Raw genomic sequence first — 17,900 nt, 5'->3', positions numbered from 1 at the left:
CTCTTTTTTTTTTTTTTAAGATTTCTGATAAGCAAAACTTTCTCGCGTCGATGTGTTTCGGGGGTTTCTAAAGTTTTTCATTTTTCTCCTTAATTTTTTTTCTTTTTTTTTCTCAAAGACTATATATTATAAATAACCGTCAATCAAATCATCGTGGGTGATGATTCGTTTTTTTTTTTTTAATTTTTAATTAAATGAAAGTAACAATTTCCAAAGTATTGTTGGGTATCGAAAACAAACACTAATATTATTTTTATTTTATTTTATTTGAAATACCGCCAATGACGTACACTAAAAAAAAAAAAACACAACACCGAATTTCCGGCCAATCTCTTGGGAATATGTTTGAATCGAGTCAATCATTTAACTCGTTTGGAAATATTATTTTTTTTTTTCCACTTTTTTTTTTTTTTTTAACGTGGTGCCTTGTTACACAAGTCATTGACAGCAACCAGTTACCTCTATCGTTGACTGTCAATTTCCTCCTCCCCTTTTTAATACGAGAAAGAAAAACATCTTTTCAAATCATTCGGCACTAAATTATTTTGTTTTAAAATTAAATTTCAAGATAATTCAATTCAAAGCTCAGGTGGCATTTTTTTTTTTTGCTCGCCCTCCGGCCACAGTCAAAATCACACAAACCTTTTGGGTCCATTTAAAAAATTCAAACATAACAAACATAGCATTTGAAAAGAAACAAATGTCATCTTTCTCTTAATGTAATTAAACAAACATCTTGTCTTGTTTGTTTGTTCTTTTTTTTTCAATTTTTTAAATAATTATGATAATGATTAGATAATGTCTTCATAATAATCTTAGGGATTTGCGCGCTGGTGCGTATATGTTTGTTGTAATTGCACTGCGGGTGATTGCTCTGCTGTTGCTGCTCTAATTTGACGCTCTGGGACATTCAAATCGAGACAATGAAAGGACGAATTTTTTCATTTTTCAATTATTATCATTATTTAGTTTTTTTTTTTCAATTATTATTATTATTATTATTATTATCGCAGAAAGAAAAGAGGGCATGTTAACGACTATGGAAGCACCTCTTTGCTCATGGCTACCTCAGGAAAATTGATTTCCAACTGTTGCTCCTCTCTTTTTTTTTTTTTTTTTTTTTTTTTTCATTGTGCGCGCCTCTCATTTTCTCGAAAAGTTGAGTTATTTTTCGCAAGTTTGTTTCAAATCTCGCGCCAAACCAAGACATCGACATCTTTCTACAACATCAATTTGATTTTTTTCCCCCTCTATCGTTTAAAAGTCCCGCTGTTTGAATGACCTTTCCGCGCCACCTATGGGTACTTTGGCCAACTGCTCATTCAATTCTTTTTCCTTTTTGATATCACAAAGACCCTCATCCTATTAAGAAAAAAAAAAAACCAGTGAAACAGTTAAAAATAGTTCCCTATAAATTACATTTTTTTTTTTTTCAACAACCGAAAAATCCACATTAATCTAAAGTTGTATAGAAAAAAATCCACAACAAAAAAAAAAGCGCTAGACTCAGGGTAAAAACAAACATCAACTGTCCGTCGAAAATTATATACCTCCCATCAGTTCTTGAAGTCGGGTATATTAGCAATCAATGAAAAAAAAATCTTTATTTTTTTAATTTTGACTTCATTTGAAAATGCAGATTTTAATTACACATATTATAAGAAAGTGAAAACGAAAAAATAACAAAAAAACGTTGCAATGAAGATGGTCCAAAACATGATGATGTTGCACACAGTTCCTAACGTAGCCGATTTGTTTCTTCTTTGCCTTTTTCCTCCCTCCCTTCAATTGAAAACCTTTTAACCTAACCGTCAAAAACAGGAAACGAAACAAAAACAAAATCCAATCAACCATCCATAATAGAACTCGGCCATATACAAGTAAAACAAAAAACTCTATTTGATGAAATATCTCCATCCGTTATCCGCTTATCTCCGAATCAATCTACAAGTATCTATAATAACAGTAATAATAATAATAATAATAATAATAATAATAACGAAAACATTTTATATTTTTAAAGAAAAAAAAACACATCTATATTTGACACATATATTCGTAAGAACTATCTCAGGTGCAAAACTCAATCCAACATTGAATTCGTCTGTTTTTTTTTCTTTATTGTTATTATTATTCATATTTTTTTTTTTTGAATGATCCCCCTCGTTTTTTTTTTCACGCAGGCGTCAACAACCCCTCCCCCCCTCTTCTATTTAAATGAATTGTTTGTTAAAGCGCATCAACATCCGACACAACCCATTTCACGTTACAAAAAAATAGCAAAGCAGACAAGCAAATGACCCCGCCCCAAATGAGAAAGAGACGACAAAGAGAAAAATTTCATTTTAACAATCGAATAAGAATTGTAGAGTGAACACATGAGACAAAAGAGAAACAAAACAAAATAGCCCTCAAAATTCGTACAGATCAAGATTTGGTCGTTTCAAACTTGTTTATACGTAAAGCAGACCAATGATTGCTAATTTGTAATGACAGAAATCAAGAGAGAAAGAAAAAAAAAAAACGAAACAAAATACCCGAAATACGCGACCCGTTGAAAATAAATTCCTTCTCTCCCCTCCCCCCCCCCCTCCCTCTTACTTTTTTCCCCCTTCGCATCTAATTGATAAACATATTTTTTTTTTTTTTTTTGTTCTTGTTGTGTATGTGGCGAGTACGTCAAAAACAAATTATTACCTCCGAGTGTTTTCGAGTTTGTTTGATGACAAGCCGAAATGTTTTGAAAAAGAAAAGGCGTGTTTTGTTTTTATATTTTTTTTTCTTGAAATTCCCGATTGAATTTTTTTTTATTACTTTACTTTATTTAAGAATATGATGATTGTGCTACACTATTATTCACACATGTTTCGTGTTCTTTCTCCTCCCTCCCTTCAATTGGATGCTTGTTTGTTTCAAAATTGTTTGTTTTTTTTTTTGAATTTTCTGATTGGCTTGAAAAAGAAAAAAAAATTGCTTTTTTTTTTTTCTTTTTGTTTGTTTGTTTTCACACACAACATTTTCCGACCCGGTTTCAAATTTGATTTCTTCTTATTCGGATTGCATAACTAGAAACACAAAGAAAAAAAGAAAGAAAAAGTTACAAAAAAAAAAAAAATGATTAAAATTATGCATTGGCGTTTTAAAAAAAATCCCTCCCCGGTAAACATGTCTCGGTTTCGAAAATTTTTCACACATTTTTTTGGTTTGTTCCCCCCCCCCCCTTCCTTTTTCAACACTATTTTGTTTACCCTCTTTTCAATTAACTTTTTTTTTTTCCTTTCCCTTTTATTCAAATTGTTCCCCACCCCCTCCTCCCGCAGCCCAACAAATTTCCGGTAGTTGAAAAAAAAGAAAGAAAAACACACAGACTTTTAAAAGAAACAAAAAAAAAAAATGTCGCTCTTCAATCGTCTCTCTCTTTCGCGTCTGCACCTCATCAAATTCTCGTTGGATTTATTTTTTATTTTTTTTTTTCTATTCGTCTCTTTTTGTTATTTCGTCCTATTTCTTTCATTTCACGATGCGAGAGTTAGAGAAAACTTGTTTTGTTTTTTGTTGTGTGTGTGCAGAACGTCGTGAAATTTGCAAAAAAAAAAACAAAAACGATAAAACAAAAATGATTCATTATCGTTTTGTTCAAGTATCGAATCGATTTCACGAAACTGGCAAAAACAAAAAAAAGTTTTCGATTTTTTATTTCCCTCCTCCAAAACTTCAAAACACCTTTTTTTTTTTTTATTCTCTACCCAATCCAATTTGTAGTTGCTTGACTGTTGACGTAAACAAAAATACACCCTTTTTTTGATGTGATATTCTCGTCTTTTTTTGTTTTTATTCATTCAATTTCGATGAATCAAAAGTATGGCAACCCCGCATTTTGGCACGTGTGATACAGTCTTCATTATGTTTCTGCAAGTTCATCGTGCGTCATCTGCTCTAGTGATGGTGGAAAAAAAAAAAAATGAGAGGAAGCGTCGTGGAACTTCGTTAACGTCTCATCACCCAGGGAGATGTTTTTCAACGATCATCTAATCTAATCAGGTAAATGTGCTCGTGTGTTTCCTTGTTACGAACAGTTTCCCCAAAATCTTTTGGCAAACGTGGGGCGGCTTCTCGAACAATGTGAAAAGAACAAAGAAACTTTGTCGCGTAGCTCATTAGCGATCCAGGACGAAAAGTTGTTCAATTTGTTGAGTAACTTGTCGGAAATAAGATCCGAAATTTCGGCAGGGTCGTCTTGCAATGTGCTGTAGACAATCGACAGTTTTGAATGTCGACTTTGGCGTTTCCTCACTTGGAAAGACGACAAATCAATGTGTAGAGGAAATGGCTCGCGCCCTCCATTTTTTTTTTGTCTCTCTCTCTCTGTGTGTGTATGTTGAAAAGTAAAAGTGGAGACATCAGTTCACTGTTGCGTTTGTAATAGTCTGTAGAGCCATCCTCCTTTTCAAGGGAAAAAAAAAAAATATATTGCATTTTAACTGCTCGGGAGAGAAAGAGAGAGAGAGAGAGAGAGAAAAAAAAAAGCCATTAGTTTCGCCCACAAGTTTCATCCCAATGGGATATTCCGGAATGGTTTTACAACTGGTCATTGCGCGCGGCCATTTTTTTTCGAATTGCCTATGGGTTGTGCCCCTGCAGCGCAGCAAAAGTCATATAACACGCAATAGAGAATCGCCCCTCACATGCCTTTCAGCAATGTGACGTCAACCCGGGGCTGCTGATATACATTCGTTTGATTGACGTCTGATGTTGAGCATATCGACATTTTCGTACAATGAACTTTGTGTGGAATCGTTCAATCTTCAAAGTTCATCGAGTGCATTTTTTTTTTCGTTATTTCGAATTTCGTGTTGCAATTGTTGCAAGTTCTTTTTCTTTTTAGTCTTCTTTCTTGGAAAGAATTCGTTTTTCGCCACCAGGGCTGCTCTGGTTGAAGGGACAGTTACGGTGAAGGTTGAACCTTTTTTTCTTTTTTTTTTCTTTACGGTCAATTACAGTTTGTCTGCTAAGAGAAGAGAGGGGGGGGGCTCTGTGTTATCTTATTTTATTGCAACCCTTTTGCCCTGCTGAACTTGCAACCGATTTTTTTTTCTTTTCACGGTATTTTTTTTACTCTCACTGTTGTTTTTTTTTGGTACGTTTCGTAACTGTTGGGAAAAAAAAATGGCATTAGATGTGGAGGGTTAAAGGCGTACAATAAAACTAACGCGGGGCCTTATACGATGGAATGCGTGTTACACATACACCACCATTGGTTTAGTCTGTGCAGCAATAACTTGACCAAAAAAAAGTGACCCCCTTCATAAAAATTTTTTTTTTCTCACAACTCTTTTTTTTTTTTCACATGGAACATCCTGTTCGAAAAAAATAGTGGTAGGGTTAAAAAAAAAAATTTTTCCATTCTGATAATCAGTACCTCGAGTTATTCCGAATAACCAAAAGGGTTAACACTCCCCATTTCAAAGAAAAAAAAAAAAACAGCAAAAAAAATTTTGTTACGAGATCCATTTTCACCGTGTAACCAGGTAGTGTAACACAGTAGTTCTTTAGTCCGTAACAATTTTTTTTTTTGCTCAACAGCAGTTCTTTATTCCGTGACGTTTTTTTTTTTTGCTTCGAAAAAAAAAAAGGGACAGGCCTTTTTTTTTTTTTTTTTTTTTGCATTCGTGATGTGTTGGTTAACGTCATTAAACAGTTAGCCCACCCAGTAGCTTTAGACATGACGAAACAAAGGGTCGTTCAACTCCTGCATAGAAACGTCAATAATTTGATTATTTTTTCGTTTTGTGCTTCATTTGCATACAGATCTGAAGAAGATGAAACGAAATTGAAAATGACGTTAAACATTTAACGCGTCCCTTATTCGATTGTGAAAACTTAAGAAGAAACGTAGTGTCGCCGGTGAAATGTAACACACACACAAAAAAAAAGACATTTCGCTCGCGTTAAAGCGTTACGACGTTTAAAGTGACCAAAAAATGGTGTTTTATGTCTTGTTTTTTGTCGAAACATTTCAGCAGCCGAACATGTACCCATTTTTTTTTTTTTTTTTATTTAGCTTCTGCTGCACTATTGTCATTTTTTTTTTTCTCTTCTTGTTCAAATTGCCCGGCTGCCTCCAAAGTACGCGGGCGTGCGCCACAACTGCCTCTTCTGCGGACCCAATAATCGTTAAGTCGTCTCTCTCTCTCTCTACGTGTGTAGGGGGGGGGGGGGGACATTTGTGAAGACGTTTCGAGAGCAAATGGTCTGAAAATTGAATAACACAGAGGCCGTTAAATAAAAAAAAAAAAAAACACCAAATAGACTAGCAGAAAGAGAAAGGTCTTTTTAAAAAATCTTATTGCGACTAGCGTAGCTATAAAAAAAAATGGCGCGCGCGAGAGCGACAGGTATCCAGTGAGACAAAAAAAAATAAGGTGAAAAAATACAAAGGTACGGAACATCACACGGCAAAAAAAAAAGGTTGTCAAGTGAAACTTGTTTTGTGTTTTTTTTTTTTTTTTCGCCGCAATTGACCGTTTTTTTTTTATACATTTATAATGTCGCCTTTAAGAAAAGTCGGCCTTGATCGAAACGACTTTGTTTTTTGGCACGACCTGATTCTTTTTTTTACTTGTTTGTGTTTTTTATACGGGGGATACCAAGAGTACCGATAGAATAAAATATCTATCTAGGTCTTTGAGGCTCGCCATCAGGGAATAAAAATTGATTGTATGTGCGTGTGGGCAAGCGATTTTGATGATTGAAATTTAGCAACAAATTTTGGAAATAGGTCAGCAATGATACGGGATTTTGAAAAAAAAAAAAAAATAGAAAATAAGGAAGGGAAATTCAATTTTTGGATTTGAACAAATCAATGCGTGTTATCATGTTTAGCCAAATTTCTCTTATAAAATTCAATTTCGGATAGTGTGACGTCATTGGCTTTCGGTTTTATCTTTGATCCAAATGCCCCCCCCCCCCGTCCTTTTATGCCGCCTCCGATTTTTTATTTGAAATTGAATGTGCAGTCGAGTGTCTTTTAAACGAACCTGACATTGATCCACATCGTCAAAAGCAGCGGCGGAAATTCAAACCCAATTCCGACCTTTCTTTTTTTTTTTTCCAATTCTAAAAACGAATTAAAGATTGTCCTCTTCATTACTATCCAATTTCAATTTGAACAAAAACACAAGGAAAGAAAAAGAAAAAAAAATATCCCCGATTTATTTCAAATGACGTCAAGATATCCCTCCATTTTTCAATACCTTTTAATACGTGCCCTAATTTTTTTTTTTTTTTTTATAAAAACAGATGCGCAAAAAACAAAAAAAAAACAACAAGCGATATTGTCGCCTAGGTGATGGGTCACTATGATTTTTTATATGACGGACGTCTGCCGCTCTCTCTAAAAAAAAAAAAATAGGCCAAAACGGACATTATATTTAATGGTCGAAATTGTTATGAAGGCTTAACAACAACACAAAAAAAAAAGGCCGCGCAGTGATCTTCATAAAAAAAAAAAAAAACAACAATCCGCGGTGTCTGCGGATGCATCCCAAACAAAAGAATCAGTCGCTTAAGATGCTGGAGGGTCTCAAAAAAAAAAAAAAAAAGGGAAGGTGCAATAAAAATTTAGTATGGCGAAAGAGACGCGTTATTTCGCGACTGGCGGTTTCTTTTCTAGCCTCTACCCACACCGATCTTTTGGACGTTAGAAATAGAAGAGACCGCAAAAGGGGGGGGGGGGGCGCGCAAAAAACACATCAGCTACGGAGGGAGAAGAGCTCGCACGCGAGCAGCGCCAAAAAAAAAAAAATAAAACAAAAAACAACATCGAAATAAATATAACACAGCTTGCGAAATTGGGTGGCGGAGGGGCGAACATGGAAGAGCTTTCGCTATAACTCTAATAATGTTTATGTGTGGCGAAATCAAGTGGCCCCGCAGAGGATTTTTTAAGAGCTCAAAAGAGACACCGCTCATCCCCCCCCCCCCTACTATGGGAGAGACACTTGTTTCTTGCGGACGGATGAGTGGGGGAGTCTTTTATTTTTTATTTTTTGCATCATCAAAGTGGCTTCTTTCGATTGACATTGAAAATGGCTTTTGCTTTGCATAAAAGAAAAACTGGTTGAAAAAAGTAAAACGAGGGCAATTTTACTGTCACGCATAACATGAAAGAAAAACGAGTTTCCCGATGATGCAACGCCAACGGGTTCCATCCGGTTTTCGTATCCCCCTCTCCCCTCGTTTTTCTAGTTAAATTAACCCGTAAGTAAGGTATTGCAATGCGCATTAATCTACGTAACATCATCACGATAATAAAATTTAAAAAATGAAATTGTTAATAAAAAAAAACTAATTTTTTTTTTCTTTGTGCGTCATCCTTTGTAGATAGATATAACAGGACGTCCATTTTGTATTCCGGCAGCCGAACGGAGAAAAAAAAAGAAACAAACAGGAAATGGAAAGAAATAAAAATCAGCGTCATATACGTACACCGCAATATAAAGTTTGGCCTACATTTTCACCTTACGTGGCTGCGTATGGCGTCATCATTCGGCATATGTTTCCTTTCTCCACACACTAAGGAAGAAGGCCCAGGTATATATATATGTACATGCCTATAGAGCGAGTAACTATATAATATCTAACGACAGGTAGTTAGCCTATCAGAGAGTACGTCGGTGACATGTGCATCGGCTCTTTTTTTTTTTCGCCGCTCTGTATAGAGATTAAATTACGTGCTGCCCCTCTACAATTTTTTTTTAGAGGGAGGCCTGTTTTCTCTCCCCCTCTCTGATATGGTGAATAATATCAAGTTTGTTTCCTCTTTTCTTATATATATATTCTTTTTTTTTTTTTTATTCTGATATTATTGTTAGAAAGTAGGCCGTGAGAAAGTCGAGCCATGGCGGCTCTGACCTGTGAAATGCAACAAACGGAAAAAATTGCAATAAAAAATAAAAAATGGACAGCGCAAGGCGAGCTGTGAAATGTCTTTAATCCCCTTCCGCTCAAAGGTAAAGAAATTTAATTACAAATGCAATTTTTTTAATAAAAAAAAAAAAAAAAAAAAAAAACAAATTCAACAGATATTGCACCGTCTTGATTTATTTCACCGAACTACGTGCGCGCTATCGCAAGTCCTCAAAAATAAAAAAATAAGAATCAACTTATTTTCTTCGAGAGGGAGGAAAAATAAAAAAAAGGTCTACCGCGCAAAGGACGTAACCGAAGAAGAAAGCGGACACACAGAGACGTTTTCTACTTGCATTGTAAAAAATAAATAAGATCGGAGGGTTGACATTGCACCCTCCTCCATCAGCAAAAAAAAAAAGGAAGAAGAAAAAACATACTGTGACCTGGAACCTTTTTTTCAGCCCTCCTATTCCATATGGAAAGAAAAGTTTTTTTTTTTTTTTTTTACAACATCATCTTAAAGAAACCTCCCTCTCCACCCTGTTATTGCCGAAAAAAAAAGAGCCGGTGTCAGCGAGGGTTTGGAGGGTGGAACCCACCCGAGATGGATGGTTACAAAAGGAGCCATCCACCCGTTGATTGGCGTTCAGTTGCACAAGTGAAGCGATCGCGGAGAGACCTCTCTTACCATTTGGCCTCCCTTCTTTTCGAAAAAAAAAACACAAATTCCAATTCAAACTTTTTCAGTTTCTTTTTTTTTTTTTGTTCTTAAGTTTTGATTATTTTTTATTTTTGCTGGAACAAAAAAAAAAATGGGAGGATCGGGAAGCCCGCAACAGCAGTATTGCCTGCGATGGAATCAGCATCGTTCCAACCTGCTCAGCGCGTTCGATCAATTGCTGCAGACGGAAGCGCTGACGGACGTCACCTTGTCGTGCGGTGGAGCTTCAATCAAGTGCCATCGGATCGTCTTGGCAGCTTGCTCCGGCTATTTCCAGTCGTTATTCGTCAACGATAACGTCTACCTCGGCGCGCCGCAACAGCATCCGATCGTCGTCTTCAAAGACATCCAATTGGCCGAATTGAAGGCCATTCTCGAGTTCATCTACCGCGGCGAGGTGAGCGTCGCGCAAGAGCAGGTCGGCGCCCTACTCAAGGCCGCAGAATCCCTCAAAGTCAAAGGTCTCTATTCCGAGGACGGAGCCGGAAGTCCGGCCGGATTGTCCGGTCTCAGTTTCGAACCGACTTCGGGTCACACGGTTAATTCCGGATTCCTTCCGCAGTTGCGTGCGCAGACGACGACACCTGTCCAGCCTCAGCCTGCCCAGCATCTACCGGCCAGTCTTCTTCAAATGCCCTTGTTCAAACGTTCACCTGCCAAGACCCCCGAGGTGAGATTTGCAAATTTGTTGTGCAATGTTTCAGGTTTAAATTTAATTTCGTGACGTTTTTGTTCGTTTTTTTTTTTTTTTTTTTTTGCAGAGGACTAACAGCAGTTTGGATAAGGAACGCGATGGATCGTCCAGTTCGGAAACCAACCCACCTGAAGATGATCGTGACGAGCCCATGGTAATCACTTAAATTCACAATTAAATTTAATCAAGAATTAATTAAAAATTTAATTCTTAGGTGACGGATAGAATAAAATCGAGCCGATCCCCAGTCTTTGATCACGTCAAAGGTACACGCATTCATTATTATTTTAAATTGAACGATTGTCGTTGAACGGGAATTTGAATTTTTTTTTAGATTTGGCGCCAGCGTCTTCCCTCTCTTCCTATCACGGCGAAAACGGCAAAAACAATGGCAACAGCAATCGACCGGAATTGAAACGCTACCGACAGTACACTCGGCACGATATTGCCGCCGCCATCGAGGCCGTCCGTAGCGGCCAAAGTGCCCTGCAGGCATCGCGGCTCTACGGCGTTCCATCCCGTACGCTCTACGATAAGGTTCGTTTTTTTTTTTTTGCGCCCGACGTTGCGAAATGTTCAGCGCATTCCTCCGTTTCCGTTCGTTTCTTTACCTTTCCCCATTGTTACATTACACAGGTGAAGAAATTGGGAATCGTGACTGGACGGCCCTACCGCCAATCCATTGCCGTGGCCGTGTCTTTAGCCCAAGGCGGAAATCTCTCGTCGGTTTCGGCCGGATCTCCTGGCTCTCGCGTCAACGGCGGAGTCGGTGGCAACGCGGTCGACGATGACTCGATGGACGTGCATCATCACTTGCATCATCACAGCAACGGCCATTTTAGGCGGCTCCCCAACAGCCTGGAAGAGTTGAGCCTTTATTTTGCCGCTTCTCCGGCTGCGGCGGCCGCCGCCGCAGCCGAACTGGCGCTCAGCCAGCACGTCCACGCGGCCCAAACGGCCCGCGGCGGTGCCATCCCTCCGTCGACGACGGACGAAGATGACAACAACAGTAACGGTGCTGGAGTGATTCATCCAGCGCCCATCGATTTGTCGCAAAACTACGAGCGCATGATGCGCATAGCGGCCGGCGACGTGGATCCGACCCAGACGAGAGATGTGGTCGCGGTAGACACGTCCAATAAAACCACCGAATTGCTGGTCGAAAAAAGCGCCTGAAACGCCATCTCTTGCCGGTCTCATTTTTTCTTTTTGCGGAAATGAGAAATATTTCTCACACTTGTATACGAAAAAAAAAAAATCAGATGAAAACAAAATGCGTTCAAGTCAAGAGATTTTTTTTAAAGAAGACACTCGGAACAATAAAAAAAAAAATCTTTGGAGTTGTGACGATTGAACGAAATATTTGCTCAGGAGACGGATTCATTTTGCAAAATGTTTTTTAAAATTTGTTTATTTTTTGTACCATTGTGTTACTTTGATAATTATTTGGTCTCGATTAATTTGCCTATAGCAGGGTATGCATCCAATACCGATACCATGTCGACGTAACTACCTCCCACGAACTCTCATCGATTTGATGTGTCCATTCGCTCAACACAAACGTATACGAACGAGTTCTTCCGCGGAATTAGTCACAATTCAAGAGTTTTTGCTCATTTGTTCTGTATAAAAATATATTTTGCCCAATTCTTACAATCCCCCTCAATGATAATACATGTGAATAAAATGAATGCGCCGTCAATTCTAGAAGAAAACGAGAGACAATGTCAGCAGTGATGACATGCGGTGTATTAGTTGTGTCGGATTTCTGAACTGGTTCTACAGGTATCAGAATGACTTGTTTAAAAGCAACCCTGCAGCAAAGGAATGCATCTTTAATCAACGGATCACTATGCCTAAAGGATGATTTTGATTTGATCGTTTTCTTAAGTATTTCATTGCCTTCAAACTCATCGGCAATACAGGTATGATGACGTCATGATTGGAAACATGCGAATTGTGGCATGAAACACAGAATTTAAAATAAAGAGACATTTTTTGGAGATAGGGGATTATTTTTTTAGATTATGGGCCACGTTACCCGTGGCGTTCGTAGCGGGACTTTTGGAACTATCCTAGTAAAGAGATACGGACTTATTTTTTCACGGTTATGGACCACGTTACCAGTGGCGTTCGTAGCGGGACTTTTGGAACTATCCTGGTAAGGAGATACGGACTTAATTTTTCACGGTTATGGACCACGTTACCCGTGGCGTTCGTAGCGGGACATTTGGAACTATCCTGGTAAAGAGATACGGACTTATTTTTTCACGGTTATGGACCACGTTACCAGTGGCGTTCGTAGCGGGACGTTTTAGAACCATCCTAAATGCAGTATTTATAACGTAGGTTTTTTGCCACACAGTCACAACCGATTGATGTAAAAAAAAATGTAAATTATGAATTAGAGAAATTCACGTTTTTCTGAATAATGCAGTTCATTAATAAAATACATATAAATTGTAATTTTGTAATTGATTTTCAAACAGAAATCTAAAGAAGTTTGGCATCGTGGTTTGACAAGTTCAAATGTTTTGACATATTTACGACGATAAATAGAACGAGTTGTTTTGCAGTAATCAAAAAGACGGGTCGACTAAATGTTCCGTTATTTTCAATCTCTTTCTAATGCAGGTCAGGTGATAAATAGTTGGACTTCAAAACCATCGGTTGCGAGGTTTTTGACAACCATTAATCAAATGGGAAAGCCAAAGGTTCTTGTTACACGAGAAGATATACCGAAGAGTGCTCTAAGCATACTAGAAGAGAAGTAAAACTTAAGTTTTTGTCTGTCTTTATTTTAAAATAAGTGTTTCTGTAAATATGATGTCTGCTTATTCATTCAGATGTGAGATTGAGGTGATGCCGAACAAGTCCCCTATTTCCAGAACAGATCTTTTAAACAAGATTTCTGGGAAGCATGGAATTTTTTGCTTTCTTACTGACAAGATTGACAAAGAAGTGCTTGATCACGCAGGTAGTATTTCTCTTCACGTTTTTTCCTAAGAATTTACATATAGAAGTTTCACGTCTTTATTCATAGGACCACAACTGAAAGTAATTGGAACGATGTCAGTTGGCTATGACCACTTGGACATCAATGAAATCAAGAAGAGAAATATTTCTGTAGGCTATACACCTAATGTCCTGACAGCTGCTACAGCTGAATTAACTGTTGCGCTCACATTAGCAACAACAAGGAGATTGTTTGAAGCCCATGATGAAATTGCCAAGTAAACCTTTCAAAAAAACAAACAAAAAAGAATAGGTAATAGTTGGTTCATTTGTTGCACTCTGAATGTTTTGGAAACAGTGGTGGATGGGCCAAATGTTCATGGGGACCTCTATGGATGTGTGGAAGTGGACTTGTTGGAGCGAAAGTAGGCATTGTAGGTCTTGGCAGTATTGGTCTGGCAGTCGCGAAACGGTTACTTCCTTTTGAGGTGGCGAAAATTATGTACTGTGGCAGACATGAAAAACCAGAAGGTATGCCTTTCTTTCTTCTTGTTCAATAGAGTTCTTAACAAAATTTCTTGCATGTATATAATTAAGCCGCTGCCCAAGTGTCAGGAGAATACGTCACGTTCAACCAACTTCTTCAAGAATCCGATGTGGTTATCATAACGTGCCCTTTGAACGATACAACAAGGAATATGTTTGGGCCAACGCAATTCACATTGATGAAATCTAACGCTGTACTTATCAACACCAGCAGAGGAGGTTTTCGTTATTTTACCATTTCCGCTGGAAAATTGAAATAAATAATTTTTGTGTACTCACAGGCGTTGTCGATCAAGATGCTTTAGTAAATGCCCTGAAAACGGGACAGATAACTGCTGCAGGACTTGACGTGATGACACCTGAACCCTTACCAGTTGACCATGAACTGACAAAACTGAAAAATTGCGGTAAGTAAATTATTCGTGTATTTCCAATGAACATACCACAATGCTATAACTATAATGTCTCTGAAAAATGTTTTAATACTTCTGGTTATCTCAGTTCTGATCCCACATATTGGAAGCGCAACGCTACAAACAAGAACTACTATGGCAACCATGACCGCGCAAAATATTGTCAATGCAATGGAAGGAAAGCCCATGCCGGCTCAGTTATGTTGAAGACGAAAAAAACAAATGGTTAACATTGCAAAACGCCGAGGATTAGTATATAAAGGAATGAATATGTAAATGCTTAAACATAAATGGTAGGAACTAAACAGCCTATTTAAAAGAGTGAAAAACTGTCCCGGTAAGTGTAAAACCTTAAAAAGAAAGAAAATATTTAACGTAAACCGGGCAGATTATGTGACTTGAGCTTAGCTCGCAATTCATTTGTTAAAATTTTAGAATCAGTAATTTTCACACCGGTTGGGCGTGCAGGAAGGGGTTGACAATACCTAGCCGCGTCAAATCTCCAACTTTCATCGTAATTCTCCTTGTCTTTAAGTAAGTGTTTTGGCATTTCAAATCGGCTATGACTCTCACCAGTGTGTGATTTACACATTCGACTCTTTAGAGCCGAAATAGGAATAGATTTCTCTTCCATAAAGATGTAATCAGTTTCGAGTTTTCCATTCATTTTAGGGGGTAGAACTGGCGGTGGAGATTGCGTAATGTGATGTTTCTTCCTCTTCATTTCAAGCCAGTGGAGTCGCTGCTCTGCGAATAAATTTGACGCGCTCTCACTCCGCGTGCGACTATTGTCATTTTCTGATTGCTGGAAACGTACGTGTCGATCCGTCTGATACCGAGAGAAGGGATTTGCTATTTTTGATGGCTCCATTCGAACCGCAGTAGGTTCCAGGATGGAATCGCTAGGGTAAGCACTGACCGTGCTATCCATATCGGTCTCTACTCCACTGCTCTCGTTGGTCGAGTGCTGTTGGGTGTATGAAGTTCGACTGAAACTGGATCGATTCAAAGTGCCACATTGTTTGACCATTTCTTTGATCTGAGTCTCCCATAAATGGAGCCGCTTCTCTTTATGAGCCAGTTCCTGTTCCTTTTCTTCCAGCATTTTGGCCCAACGTTGCAAATGAAGTTCCGTTTGGCACAATTCTGTGGCTTTTCGAGTCACTTGGGAGTTTTCTAACGAAGATCTTGGGCGTCTAATTGATCCACCGAACTTCTTACTAATCGGAGATGGTAACGGACTGACATGCAGAACGCTAGAAGTAGCCTTGGGGTAAGCTGTTCCATTTTCAATGGATTGAATGTCCACGTCATCAATATATGTCGTCGAAGCTTCTTGATCACCCATCATCGATAGGTATTGGTTGAGGGATAGGTCAGAACAATCCGCCGTTGAAACTTCAAGTGAATCTTCAGCAATAACGGTGAGGTTTTCCTTAGAGGAGAGAGGGAAATCAGTTTCCAGGACCCCCGATCCGCCATCTGCAGATTTTAAACCTCCCTTTCTGGCTTTGACTATTGGGTGATAGAGAACCATGAGAGGAGAGGGTCTAGTGTCTTCATCTGGAGTCAAAATAAAACGTAAAATGGAGGAAAGGTCACGGGAGTATATCTTCGGTACATTTTCAAGTCTAGTGTAGATTGAATAAAGTTGTTAATTGTTAGCCAACCACAACTCAACACAATAAAATACCGTACTTCCAATCTGTTATTTGATTCTTATTGTTTTCTGCTGTTTGAAACGGTGACTTTAAGCTGCACATTTCGTAAACAATGCATCCCATTGACCAAACATCAGATTTTTCATTGCACAAGCCCAATTTTTGTAGTTCCTGAAAAGATAAATTTTCTTAAATGAAACTATATCTATGAACGACACAGAAAAATTATGCTTACAGGGCACATATAATAGGGCTTAGAGATCAGGCCAAGTCCAAAATCACCAATTTTTATCTTTTGTGTCTGAAAGTTGAAATAAACACTTGATGGTTTCAAGCAACGATGGAAGATTTGGCTTCTATATGGATTTTGCACTACAGAGAGTGAATGCAAAGCTTGGCAAAACTGTGATAAAACATTCCAAATCAAATCTTCTTTAATGAATGTTCTTGACCTATATGTGGTTTAGCAATTAGCATGCAAAAGGCAAAGATTCTGTATTCATTCAATTACCTTTTGTGGTAATCAATCAGCGTCTGTAAGCTATCACTTCCACCGATTTCTGTAATCAAATAAAGTGTGCAAGTTTTTCTTTCAACGATGGCATCTTCGTGGTTGATAATATTTGGATGTCTTAATTTCTTTAAATTATTGATTTCATAAATCACCATCTTGACAAAATACCAATATATTGTTAGCCCGTAAATTTTATCAAGTCATTTGAAAACAAAATACCTCTTTAAGGGCATCATCCATGTGTTTGTAACTAAGTTGTCGTCGTTCAAATAAGCGACCATCAGAACGAGATATTCTTTGTCGTAGACCATATTTGCTGTCATTTAGTGTTTCTAATACTTGGTAATCATCCAATTTGCAAGACATTTTAAAAGTTGCACGAGGCCCGAATGTCGGCGATAATTGTGAGAATAATTTGACAGATAATTTGATTAGAATAGAAAAACTTACTACATGTACAGCGTTTTGACAACTTATGACTAACCCTGACTCTGAAAGCTTGTTTTTGAAGTTTGAACGGTTAAAGCCAATGCCAAAGCCATGATGATTGCGGTGGCGCCAAAAACGACATGAGAAGCCATAGTAAACTGTTAATTTTGTAACGGTTTTTATATTCTGTTTGATAACTGTAGAATTTTTTACAGAGTTCTTTTGCTGTACAATTTTTTTTATTTCAAGAATTGCAAAAATGATATAAACAACTACGCTCGATAACGAAACAAGTTTCTTTCCAACACAAAGTAATGTCGGCTGCTTTTATTTTTTGCCCCGCCAAAAAAAATAGACGTCCTTGGATTGTCTCTATCAATTGCCTTTTCTCAGCTTTAGAATTAGAATTTCCAATTCGAAAAAACAGAGAAAATAAAGTGCTTGAACTAAAAATAACAAAGTATGAACGATCAACAAACAGAAGAAACATCGTGATTGCTTTCAGTCATCTTCATTTTCTTCAACTGGACAGAAAACAATTCTGCTGTGGCAAATTAAGGTGCGTTTCTAGAATTTCAACCTCATTAGTCAATAGAATTTCGTAATAGAATTTCGTATTCATTATTGTTTGCAACTACGTCGTTACTTTTTCTCTTTTTGTCTTAACTCGAATCTCCCACCCCTCCCGATACAAATTCTGAAACGTTGAATTGCGTAACTATTCCTATCAATCACTTCTCTTATCCCTGAGTTAGCAGATTATTATTTTTTCCCTAACTGCATCCCGTTTGCAATTTCGACAATAGTGTGGCAATTATAAAACGTGTTTTTGTTAATTTTTTATTCAAATCAGTTCGAAATGCCAGACGTTATGCAGATTTTTTGGCACTTGTATTTATGCTGATCGGTTTTGAATCCGCGTAAATTAATCATTGTCGAGCAGGTATAATATACAAACTTTAATGTCAGGCTTCGTGGAGGGTCTAAGTTAAGTTGAAATTTTACATAATCACTAGACATTGCGTAGAAACAAGACGTTGGTTATAGAACACACTGA

General features: G+C 37.8%; 3 protein-coding genes and 1 long non-coding RNA gene across 5 annotated transcripts; 3 read left to right on the top strand and 1 right to left on the bottom strand.

Annotated features, from left to right (window-relative positions):
* Positions 1 to 3,914: 3,914 nt before the first annotated feature.
* LOC132088114 (uncharacterized) lies at positions 3,915 to 8,956 on the top strand. Of its 2 annotated transcripts, none has more exons than XR_009421346.1 (3): positions 3,915 to 4,041; positions 8,383 to 8,592; positions 8,874 to 8,956. It is a non-coding gene; the product is annotated as an uncharacterized LOC132088114 (long non-coding RNA). The 2 variants fall into 2 exon arrangements; XR_009421345.1 differs by having other exon boundaries at positions 3,932 to 4,041; positions 8,387 to 8,592.
* A 210-nt stretch (positions 8,957 to 9,166) lies between these two features.
* Positions 9,167 to 11,999, top strand: LOC130702414 (protein bric-a-brac 2-like). Its single transcript, XM_057524093.2, has 6 exons — positions 9,167 to 9,618; positions 9,716 to 10,301; positions 10,393 to 10,479; positions 10,540 to 10,591; positions 10,660 to 10,862; positions 10,962 to 11,999. The coding sequence occupies exons 1-6, from the start codon at positions 9,386 to 9,388 to the stop codon at positions 11,499 to 11,501; spliced, it is 1,701 nt and encodes a 566-aa protein (XP_057380076.1). The 5' UTR covers positions 9,167 to 9,385; the 3' UTR covers positions 11,502 to 11,999.
* Positions 12,000 to 12,871: 872 nt separating this feature from the next.
* On the top strand, positions 12,872 to 14,544 carry LOC130702411 (glyoxylate reductase/hydroxypyruvate reductase-like). The gene is made up of 7 exons (XM_057524088.2): positions 12,872 to 13,095; positions 13,172 to 13,302; positions 13,369 to 13,558; positions 13,639 to 13,811; positions 13,878 to 14,045; positions 14,108 to 14,233; positions 14,328 to 14,544. The coding sequence occupies exons 1-7, from the start codon at positions 12,926 to 12,928 to the stop codon at positions 14,444 to 14,446; spliced, it is 1,077 nt and encodes a 358-aa protein (XP_057380071.1). The 5' UTR covers positions 12,872 to 12,925; the 3' UTR covers positions 14,447 to 14,544.
* LOC130702409 (probable serine/threonine-protein kinase nek2) lies at positions 14,229 to 16,980 on the bottom strand. Its single transcript, XM_057524084.2, has 5 exons — positions 16,634 to 16,980; positions 16,412 to 16,569; positions 16,136 to 16,352; positions 15,938 to 16,071; positions 14,229 to 15,870 (listed from the first exon to the last, which is right to left on the bottom strand). Exons 1-5 carry the CDS (start codon positions 16,778 to 16,780, stop codon positions 14,610 to 14,612), a joined length of 1,917 nt encoding a protein of 638 aa, XP_057380067.1. The 5' UTR covers positions 16,781 to 16,980; the 3' UTR covers positions 14,229 to 14,609.
* Between the last annotated feature and the right edge of the window lie 920 nt (positions 16,981 to 17,900).

This window comes from Daphnia carinata, chromosome 6 (assembly GCF_022539665.2).
Source record: "Daphnia carinata strain CSIRO-1 chromosome 6, CSIRO_AGI_Dcar_HiC_V3, whole genome shotgun sequence".
NCBI lineage: Eukaryota > Metazoa > Arthropoda > Branchiopoda > Diplostraca > Daphniidae > Daphnia > Daphnia carinata.
The sequence above is the reverse complement of the archived record's forward strand: the minus strand, read 5'-3'. Positions and strand labels throughout refer to the sequence as shown.

What these genes read in the sequence shown, in the direction of transcription:
- LOC130702411 (XM_057524088.2), top strand. Translation starts at nt 12,926, where the DNA reads ATGTTCCGTTATTTTCAATCTCTTTCTAATGCAGGTCAGGTGATAAAT. An exon ending in AGAAGTGCTTGATCACGCAG is followed by an intron (nt 13,303 to 13,368) that starts GTAGTATTTCTC and finishes CTTTATTCATAG; the next exon opens with GACCACAACTGAAAGTAATT. An exon ending in TATCAACACCAGCAGAGGAG is followed by an intron (nt 14,046 to 14,107) that starts GTTTTCGTTATT and finishes GTGTACTCACAG; the next exon opens with GCGTTGTCGATCAAGATGCT.
- LOC130702414 (XM_057524093.2), top strand. Translation starts at nt 9,386, where the DNA reads ATGGAAAGAAAAGTTTTTTTTTTTTTTTTTTACAACATCATCTTAAAG. An exon ending in CATTTGGCCTCCCTTCTTTT is followed by an intron (nt 9,619 to 9,715) that starts CGAAAAAAAAAA and finishes TGCTGGAACAAA; the next exon opens with AAAAAAAATGGGAGGATCGG. An exon ending in ATGATCGTGACGAGCCCATG is followed by an intron (nt 10,480 to 10,539) that starts GTAATCACTTAA and finishes TTTAATTCTTAG; the next exon opens with GTGACGGATAGAATAAAATC.
- LOC130702409 (XM_057524084.2), bottom strand. Translation starts at nt 16,780, where the DNA reads ATGTCTTGCAAATTGGATGATTACCAAGTATTAGAAACACTAAATGAC. An exon ending in AGCCCTATTATATGTGCCCT is followed by an intron (nt 16,072 to 16,135) that starts GTAAGCATAATT and finishes TTATCTTTTCAG; the next exon opens with GAACTACAAAAATTGGGCTT. An exon ending in AATCAAATAACAGATTGGAA is followed by an intron (nt 15,871 to 15,937) that starts GTACGGTATTTT and finishes AATCTACACTAG; the next exon opens with ACTTGAAAATGTACCGAAGA.